At 47.8% G+C, this 9,940-nt stretch overlaps 1 protein-coding gene across 4 annotated transcripts in view; it reads left to right on the forward strand.

The window, feature by feature from the left end:
- The window catches only part of Hnf4a (hepatocyte nuclear factor 4 alpha), a 60,670-nt gene extending 51,060 nt beyond the window's left edge, over positions 1-9,610 (forward strand). For 3 of the 4 annotated variants that reach the window (XM_074074819.1, XM_074074820.1, XM_020173129.2), the window contains exons 7-10: positions 307-462; positions 3,071-3,307; positions 6,687-6,839; positions 8,089-9,610. In XM_074074819.1, coding sequence (XP_073930920.1) covers positions 307-462; positions 3,071-3,307; positions 6,687-6,839; positions 8,089-8,231 — 689 coding nt within the window. In that variant the 3' untranslated portion in view covers positions 8,232-9,610. The remainder of the gene's footprint in view (positions 1-306; positions 463-3,070; positions 3,308-6,686; positions 6,840-8,088) is intronic. The other variant, XM_020173130.2, reaches the window with a different exon arrangement.
- The last annotated feature ends 330 nt before the right edge of the window (positions 9,611-9,940 follow it).

Here is a 9,940-nt window from a genome sequence, read left to right on the forward strand (position 1 = left end):
AACCTGGTTCCTTAATCTTGACTTCCAAGTAACCCTTGACTGTCCTCCATCTTGAGTCGTGTTGGTAAAGAGAGCTCGGGTTATATGAAAGGAATCCTAAAAAACGAAGTTCCGAGCTCAGCATGATGACTTCAGGCAATTTACCCTGTTAATCTTGGCTCAGATTTCTCATCTGTAAAATGGCATGGTGCTCTCTGCGGCTCTCCTCCCAGGCGCACCAGTTGCATTCCAACTGCAAGCCACAGCTAGAGGAGAGGGGTCAACTCAAGGTGATGGCCCCATCCTGTCCCCCTCCCACCTTTCCAGGCAATGACTACATCGTCCCTCGGCACTGTCCAGAGCTGGCGGAGATGAGCAGGGTATCCATTCGCATCCTCGATGAGCTCGTCCTACCCTTCCAGGAACTGCAGATTGATGACAACGAGTATGCTTGCCTCAAAGCCATCATATTCTTTGACCCAGGTACCACTCACACCTCCTAACCCATCCATGATGCCCCAGGCTGTCAGATTCCTCCTGCTGTGTTCATGACCCCTCATGTCATGAAAACCAGAAGAGGCCCCTGTTTCATCAGCCCTGCTCCGTATGTGATGCAAATTAGTGTTCAAAGGAACCATGGGACTTGTCAAAGCACTGACTCCAAAGGCCTGGGTTTCTCTTTCCCTCCCGTCTCTTCCTCTTCTCCTCCTTCCTTCTTGCTACTTCTTATCTTCCTTCTTTCATCTTTGCTTCTTTTCCTCAAAAAGTTTCATCAAGAGACTATCGAGGGGGGGAAGAGAGAATAATGGAGGGAGTAAATCTAACTAAGATATATATGTAAATATCACAATATATTCCCCTATACTGCTATTAAATGTTAATAATTTAAAAAAAATATTATCTACATGTACTGGAAAATGCATCGTACTTTTCCAGCTGAAGCCTACTCCCCAGGAAGAGCATTTCTGATCCTTTAAACTGTTTCTTGTGGCAGTCACCTTGGCAGCTCAAAGTAAACTGCCAAGCTTTCCATCTCTGGGTTGTTTGTTTGCATTACTGGGGAACAGAACCCAGGGCCAGCTGGTCTACCACTGAGCTACATTCACAGCCCTGTATTTCTTGACTTATACACTTAGATCCTATTTTAGCTCCTTTCCTGACTGAGGATTTTTCTCTTCTCCCTCACCATTCCCATCCTTTCTCCCTCATCCTCCACGTATATTTTTATTGCTGTTTTAATGTCTCTCCAATTCCTTTTCAGCTTCCAGTTCTGAGTGTGCATGCCTTCATCACGGTCCTATCCACTGAAGGCAGCATCTTCTTACCCTTCTCTTGACAGGACAGATACCGCATCCCTCCTTTCCTCTTTGGCTCTTTCCATCTGTTGACTTTTCACCTGCATCTTTACAGAATGTCTCTGTCTGTGGTCCTACCTTGTGCAAAGCCTGTTTTCACTACAGTGTCAAGATGCCTCAGCCCTGAGAGGCTGGCTTGCTTCCCTCCCCTTGTAGATGTTAGAGAGGACTTGCTTGTGCTGGGCACTGTCCTTGTCTACAAGGAGATTCCCCTCTAGTAATAACAGCAACCAAGAGGCAACTCAGCACCATTTATTGAAGTGTAGTTTTCCCCACTTCAGGTAGATTGTTATACTGACATGATGCCTGTGAAGTAGGATTTACCATTATCACCATTCTGCAAATAAGTAAACTGAGGCATAGAGAGGTCGACTAACTTGGCTAAGGTCACACCACCAAGAAATGAGAGAGCTTGGATTTGAACTTCAGACTATCTTCAATGTCTACTCACCTATCTCTCAAGCCTATGTTTTACCTTCTGTATGTGATTCCCATTTCCTGGGGGGGGGGGGTTAGACATCTAGTTCTGCTTTTATTCAGAGCCTGACCCAGGCTGTGTGTCCTGCAGTGCTCAGGATGAGACTGTGTGGGTGGCAAGTGCTCAGTGACACATGCGGGGTTAGTGGTGTGGAAGCAGTTGGCAGCTGATCAGAGGGCAGGGAACCTAGTCCAGGCTTGGTGTGGAGCAAGTGCTCAATGAAAGTTTGTTGACTGAATGAAATAATGCATGAACATTGGGGAGTAAAGGATGGCCACTGGAAATGTGGGTAAATTCTCTTTTCTTGGGAGTTTCTCTTTTTCTTCCTCTTTCTTCCTTTTTTTTTTTTTAATAAAAGAGAAAACAAATGCCTTACTTTCATGAAGGTTGAGATTAAAGTATTGGATGAATTCTTGAGCTCCGTTCTAGGTTGAGGATCTAGAATTTATTCACTGATTTTTTTTCACTCATCTCTCTCTCTCTTCCATCCATCTCTTAATCCACTTATCTATTTGCTAGATACTGACTATGCATGACAGAGGGTCCTGAGAGAGAGGGTTTAAGATGGCAAATAAGACATTTGCCTGCCCGCACAGAACTCGTAGTGTGGTGGAAGGGAGTATTCTTTCCTGTGTGGTCAGTAGTGCTGGAGGAGCCGTGGAGATTTGAGGGTGTGATGAACACATAATATGGTGTTAGGAAGGATGGAGGAGACTTCCTGGAGAAGTGAAGGCTTGGCTGAGTCTCCAGGTGAGGGGAGGCGGCAGGTTGGGGAAGGGAGGCTCTCTCTATGTAGTGGATACATCACATCATAACTGCCAGCAATTGGCTGTGTGACATGGGGCAAGTCCTAGTTTGCTCCTTACCTCAGTTTCCCATTTATAAGATGAGAAAAGGCTGGAGGAATAACTCAGAGGTACGGCACTTGCACAGCATGTGCAAAGGCCCTGAATCTCCTTTCCCAGCTCCAAACAAAAAATGACAAATAAAAGATGGGGAGGTTGTGAACAACTTATTATACCTATTCCTAAAGTTCCCTCTTCTGTAGTTTGGTATTTTAGGAAATGGGACAGAAACCTTTTTCTGCCTGAGTCTAGGAAGCCACCATTTGTGCTATTGTGAACTGACTGTTGGGGACCCTGAATCCTTATCCCAGTTCTGGTGTGATGTTGGGCCCCCAAGCCCCCCATTCTGGGCCCCACAGGTCAGGGGACACGTGTGCCTCTTCTGCCCTCTCTTCCCACCTCTCCCATTGCAGATGCCAAGGGGCTGAGCGACCCGGGGAAGATCAAGAGGCTGCGGTCCCAGGTGCAGGTGAGCCTGGAGGACTACATCAATGACCGCCAGTATGACTCACGCGGCCGGTTCGGGGAGCTGCTGCTGCTGCTGCCTACGCTACAGAGTGTCACCTGGCAGATGATCGAGCAGATCCAGTTCATCAAGCTCTTTGGCATGGCCAAGATCGACAACCTGCTACAGGAGATGCTGCTGGGAGGTCTGTACCAGCCCAAGGGGCCCTGGGATGTGCTCTCCCCTGAGACAAGCCTCCCACAGACCTGAGCCCACCTCCCAGCCCCGTTAGCTCCTGGGTGTGTGGCTCTGGAAAGATGGCTGAGTCTGCCTGGGTGTCCATTTCCTCATCAGAAAAATTAGCTGGGGGATAGTGGCTGACAGCTGGAATCCTAGCTACTTGGGAGGCTGAGGTTGGGAGGATCGTGGTTCAAGATCAGACTGAGCAAATAGCTCTGAAGACCCCCATCTCCAAAATAACCAGAGCAAAATGAACTGGCCGTGTGACTCAAGCAGTGGAGTGCCTACTTTGCAAGTATGAAGCCCTGAATTCAAATCACTAAAAAAAATCCTCATCAGGAAAATGGGGACATTTTTTCATTTCTTTAGTGAGAGAGCCTAACATGTACCAGTCACTGTTCTAAATGCTGGGACTCGGAAAAGAACAAGATCTCTGTACCACTGGAGGGTGTGTTTGGTGTGTGTGTGTGTAAGCTTCATGGGAACAGGCAATAACCAAGTGAATAATAAAAAGATAATTATAGATTTGGCAATACACAGGTAATGCAATAAAATTTACCTGAAAAGAAGGGCCTGTTCAGATGGGTTGGCCAAGGGAGACCTCACTGAAGTGATGATTATGTGTGGTTAAGACCTGATGGGTAAAAGAAAATAGAAGTTTTAAAAGTGAAGAGGAAAAACGTTCCAAGCAAAAGAAACTAGTTCCAGGCCTGAAGGCATACTGAAAATCAAGGGCATCTGAGAACCAAGGGCAAGGTTGCGTGTGTGCGTGTGTGTGTGTGTGTGTGGTGGGGGCATTTGGAAGACAGGAAGATGGAGATTAGGAAGAAACCAAATCATAAACATAGGGCTTCGTAGGGCATGGCCAGAAATTTGGATTTTAGCTGGGTGTGGTGGCACATACCTGTAATCACAGCACTCAGGAGGCTGATGCAGGAGGATTGTGAGTTCAAGGTCAGCCTGGGCTACATAGTGAGACCCTGTCGCACTGCAGAAGAAGGAGAAGGAGGAGAAGAAGGAGGAGGAAGAGAAGGAGAAAAGGAAGAGCAAGAAAAGAATGAACTTTAGGCTAAGTGACATGCTCAAGTGGTAAAGTGTCTGCCTAGCAAGCCCTGAGTTCAAACCCCAGACTCACCAAAAAGGAAACAACTTTGGATCTTACTCTCTTTGCAACTATTGTAAGGAGACTGAAAATGAGACTAGTGTTTTAAACAAACTACTCTGATTGTTGGGTGGACAGGAATTTCAGGGGGGTGAAATGGAAACGAGAGACCCCTGGGAATGTTACCGTCCCAGTCACTGGAGGCTTGGGTCATGGAAACAGAGCAGCATTAGATAAACTTGACCATCTGTTGGAGGAAGGACCCTCAGGACTTGCTGATGGATCAGAGATGGGAAGTCAGGAGAAGAGAAAGGGTCAGGGAGAAGTCTGTGTTTTGTTCTAAGTGGCGTCAATGATGGTGAAGTCATTCAGTGAGAAGAGGAAGACTGAGAGGATCCTCAAGGCTGGGTCTGGGGTGGTGGTCAAGGTGACAGTGAGGCCAGGGGAGGGGAGCGGAGGAGGAGAAGGAGTTGTCCATTGGATGACAACGTGGAGGCTGTCAGCACTGTGTTGAGAGTAATGTCAGAGGATATGAAAACGTAAACCAGATTGGGACCGGTTACAGAGTGAGTAAGTAAGAAATTAAAGAATTGAAGACAGAGTGGACAAAGCTTTGAAAGTGTTTCGCTATGGCAGGTTGCTATGAGGGAGTTGAGGGTGGCTGCAAGGGTGTGATGATGATGGGCTAGGCATCTTGGCTGGACTAAAAGAAAAATAAAGATGAGGTGATACACAGTGAAGAGTGGGGTCAGAGAGCTTTTGCAGGGGTGTTACTGGATGGAGAGCACTGGAAGGATGGGAGGCAAAATTGACATGATGGCGCTTGAACTGGAGGTTTTAGAGGTGACGGTGTGACCGAAGGCAGAGGTTCTCACTCTCAGCACCACTGATATTTGGGACTGAGTGGCTCTTCTTTGTAGAGAGCTGAGCTGTCCTGTACATTGTTTAGCTACATCTCTGGTCCCTACCCATGACCTGTCAATAGTACTTCTCCAGTGGTGACAACCCAAAATGACTTCAGAAGTTGCCAAATGTTTCCAAAGAGGACAGTCGTCCCCAGCTGAGCACTGCCATCTCATTCTCACATCGACTCTGTGAATAGGGGTTGTTATGGATCAGGGGTCACTGAGATCCATGTCTGGAGTTTGTGGTCTGTTGCCATATAGACTTGGGTAAGAGCATCTCTCCGGATGGAGATAACAGAGGTAGAATGGGATAAGCAACCTCCCCTGTAGAATGGGACAGTAATAGTGTCCGCCCTCTAGGATTGTTGTGAAGAGAAAATTGTGTAAAACTTAGAAAGTGCTATAAACCAGTGTGTGGTATATGAGAAGAACTCAGTAATTGTTACCTACCACCTACAATCCCAGCACTCAGGAGGCTAAGGCAGGAGAATCTCCAGTTCCAGGCCAGATTAGAACATATCAAGACCCTGAAACAGAGATTCTTTAGAAGCAGATTGTAAGTCTTAAAATTCTATCATTGTCATATTAATAAATTACCCATGAACCACACCCTCTAAAGGATTATGACTTCCTGACCCATTTGTGAAGCACTTACTGTGTTCCACTTTGATAAGCCCTCAAAGAAAATAAAAGAGAAATACACCTGTAATTGTAATGTTCAGAGACAGAGAAGTGGTTGTTCCCAACAGTAGGTTACAGATAAATTACTGTGGGAATTCCAGTGAAGGAGAAGAAGGAGAGAAGGGAGCACTGGGAGAGGCTTCCAAAGGGAGGAAATATCTAAGCTAGGATTAGGACTAATGGACAAGGGAGAGTGAAGTGGGGTAGACAAGCCACCTGTGATGGAAGCAGCAGGGTGAGCAAAAGCACAGGGACAGTAAAATGCAGGGGACACATAGATGTTCCCTGGCTGAAGCGGGGATGTGGGGTAAGGCTTTTGAAAGGGGAGCTGGCACCCAGTGGCTGAAGGACTTGCATGTCAGGGCCTTTAAGAACTATTAACTCAGTCCTTAAAGCCTCTCAGAGCTCCCTACATGCTGCTTGTTTCTGTCAAGTCACTTTTGTTCTCTTGGTCATCTGAGTCCTTCAAATACCCTCATGAATCCTCTGGACAAGAACAGTGAGTCCTAGTTTACTAACCCACGAGCAGGTTCCCAACAGTCACTGCTGGTGCTGGATAGGCAGACTGATGGGTCACACTGGCGAGTGATGGTGCTTCAGGAACTATGGTCCTTACCCAGACTCTCCGTTCTGACTCCTCACCTCTCTCCTTGCAGGGTCCTCCAGTGAAGCGCCCCATGCACACCATCCCCTGCACCCTCATCTGATGCAGGAACACATGGGCACCAACGTCATTGTTGCCAACACGATGCCCGCTCACCTCAGCAATGGACAGATGTGTGAGTGGCCCCGACCCAGGGGGCAGGCAGGTGGGCAATGCGGGCTTTTAGAGCTCAAGGGGTGAGGATGGGGCCTAAGAAAGAAGCTGGAGGAGGCTGAGTCTAGAGAGGGAAACTCGGACACAGCAGTTTTCTATGTTTCAGGGTGGGGAAAGAGGGATGAGGTTGTCTATTAAGGCTGTTTATTTAGGGAGGCTGTTTATGCAATGAGGTGATTGACATCCTCTACTGAATGAAGTCCCTTTGGGATCAGACAATCCATTGGGTGAGAATTCTATCAGATGACATTGACCATTAAGTTAAAGTATTCATTGAAGTAAGCCTGCCCAAATGGGTAAAGGCTATCTATTAGACAATTAGAGGAAGCCAAGCATGGTGGCATATGCCTATAATTCCAGCACTAGGGAGGCTGAGGTAGGAGGATCACCAGTTTGAGACCAACCCAGACTACATAGTGAGTTCCAGGCCAACCTGGACTACACAAGTCCCTATCTCAAAAACAAACAAACAAAAAAAACCAAAGGATGGGAATGTGTCTCAGTGATAGAGTACTTGTCTACTATGTGCAAGACCATGGGTTTGATCCCCAGCACTGAAAAAAAATAGAAAGAAAAAATAAACAATCAGAGAAACTATCCATTGAGTAGAGATGTCCACTGGTTTAGACCATTGTCTCAGGGGAAATCTCCAGAGAGTGAATGTGTCACAGGGCAAAACTCTTCAAAGAATAGAGTTCTCAATGGGATGAGGCAGTCCCCAGAGATGAAATGGCATTTCATTGAGATTTTCTTTGGGAAAGTTGTCCACTGAATTAAGTTAAGCTATTGTGTGAGAGTTACTCTCCCAACTTGTGGTGAAAGTGGGGCCAGTTAAGTTCTGTTCTTCATCTCAGTATCAAAGAAGTGATATTTTTGTGCCAGTTAGCCACAGGTCTCAACTACTGCTCCTTCTCCCAAGAAAGAGTATCCCTGTCACATATCTCACTTCTGTAGGGGACATTAAGACCTGGCCCCTGGTATGGGAGAAGTAGCCCAAGTCAGATGGTAGAGTCAATGGGTGATAGTAACTTCCAGACTTCATACAACTTAGATTTTATGATCTGGGACTTGTTGATGGGTTAAGCCATAAGAGACATAGGGTTATCAGATTAATTCTCTCATTTTATAAAAGAGAAAACTAAGTGTCAGAGAAAAGAAAAGCACTTCCCCAGGACTCTTCACTTATTCCCCCCAAAGGCTGGAATTTTGAGCAGCTTCTGTCTGTTTCTTTGTCCCTTCAGCAACCCCTGAGACTCCACAGCCCTCCCCCCCTGGTGGCTCAGGGTCTGAACCTTACAAGCTCCTGCCAGGAGCCATCGCCACGATCGTCAAGCCTCCCTCCGCCATCCCCCAGCCGACCATCACCAAGCAAGAAGTCATCTAGCAACCCGCTGGGGGTCGGGGGTTCTGCTGACTCAACCCAGCCCCTCAGAGAATGCCTGGGCATAACTTGACCACCACAACGGAAGGTGTGACACAGGGTCAGTCCCAGGGCAGCAGTGGAAAGGGTGCCTGGCCCCAGAACATGGGCTGATGGAGTGTCGCCTTGGGAGACCCCACTGGGAAGTGCTCCAGTGCCTTGGACCACTTTTATTTTGAAGTCACTGCCTTCACCTTCATATCTACCCCCCAACTCCTTCACCCCCAAAGGATGACTGTTTGAAGATAATATGGAACCTGTTTAACCACAGCTCCTTTCTCCCCTGGTGCTGGTCATGGGGTCTGGGCAAGAATCCCCAGTGCTGGCGTTAGCCTGAGGCATGGCACTCTCCCTCTTCTGCTGCCCCTCTCCCAGATGTCCCTCCCTACCCTCTGCTGTGACCTTCCTCAGCCATCCTCACCTCTCTGGAGGCAGAAGAAGACTGTGCCACTGTTTTCCTGGTCATTCTGGGGACCTTCTATAGACCCTTACTGGGGCGAGGCAGAGGTTAGGACTCTCCATTTCTCCCCAACCAAGCCCAGCACACTCCCTTCCTCAGGCACTGGCACGCATCCTCAGGCAACAAGAGAACCCAAGGCCGACAACTGCCACAGGAACTTGGAGGGAAGGCAGGGTTACCCAGGAAAACATCTAGAAAGGGGCAGGCTCTGTACGAGGTCTCTGAGAAAGGGTAGAATTCTGGCTGGTAGAGCAGATGAGACAGGACAATCCAAAAGAGAGGAGGAAGAACGGTGGGGAGTAGTCAGAAAAGGACCTGCTGTGCGCTGGGCAGTCGGAAGACAAACTGAGCTTCCTACAAACGTGGGGAGGCTGGGAAAGACCAAGGAGGTCAGACTGGGCCAATGACGTGATGCTGGAGAGAATGCTGGAGCCTGGGAATGGGTGATCCTCAGGTTAGAGTGGTGTCAAGGAGGAGTCACCCCCCTCCGGATGATTCCTTACTCCCAGGCACTGTCATAAGGCATTTGACATCCATCATCTCATGGAATCCTCCCAACTTCCCAGAGATTGTTAGGGAAGATGAAATTGAGTTCTAAGAGATGAAGTGATCTTTTTTCTGAAACTCACACAGCTAGTCAGTGGGTCAGTCAGGATTTGAACCCAGGTATTCCTGGATCAGAGTAGGAGCTTTTAACAATCCAAAAAGACACCCCCCCACCCCCCGCCATCTTCACTGTGAACAAATTGAGAGACTTCTTGATCTTTCTCCAGCCACAAACCCAAAGGCTCTTTCTTTCCAGAAACCCTGCCTAGCCCCAGGACTAAATTCTACTGAGGGTCCAGAATCCTGTTTGCTGATAAATATGAAAGAGAACTCATGACTCCTGACCCATTTCCTCTCTTCAGTCCCCAAGTCTGGGAGAGGGACGGCAGGGATCTGGTTGCTGGGAAGCCAATCAATCTGGCCTAATAGTATAGGGTGAGACCGTTTGGGTAAGGGGCAGGGGAGTGATAAGAAGGCCTGGTTTTGAGGCTTGTTCTAGGGAACATCATTCCAGGAACATTCTGGAAACACTAAACCCTGGGATGGAGCAGCCAGCACCTCAACCCTGCAGAATCTTGGTGGCTTTGGGAAGATTCTGGAAAATGCCACTGCCAGTGGGAATAAAAGTGATGTGCCCTGGGCCTGGAGGTATGATTAGGAGAGTGAA

Source organism: Castor canadensis, chromosome 5 (genome assembly GCF_047511655.1).
Source record: "Castor canadensis chromosome 5, mCasCan1.hap1v2, whole genome shotgun sequence".
In the NCBI taxonomy this organism is placed as follows: domain Eukaryota; kingdom Metazoa; phylum Chordata; class Mammalia; order Rodentia; family Castoridae; genus Castor; species Castor canadensis.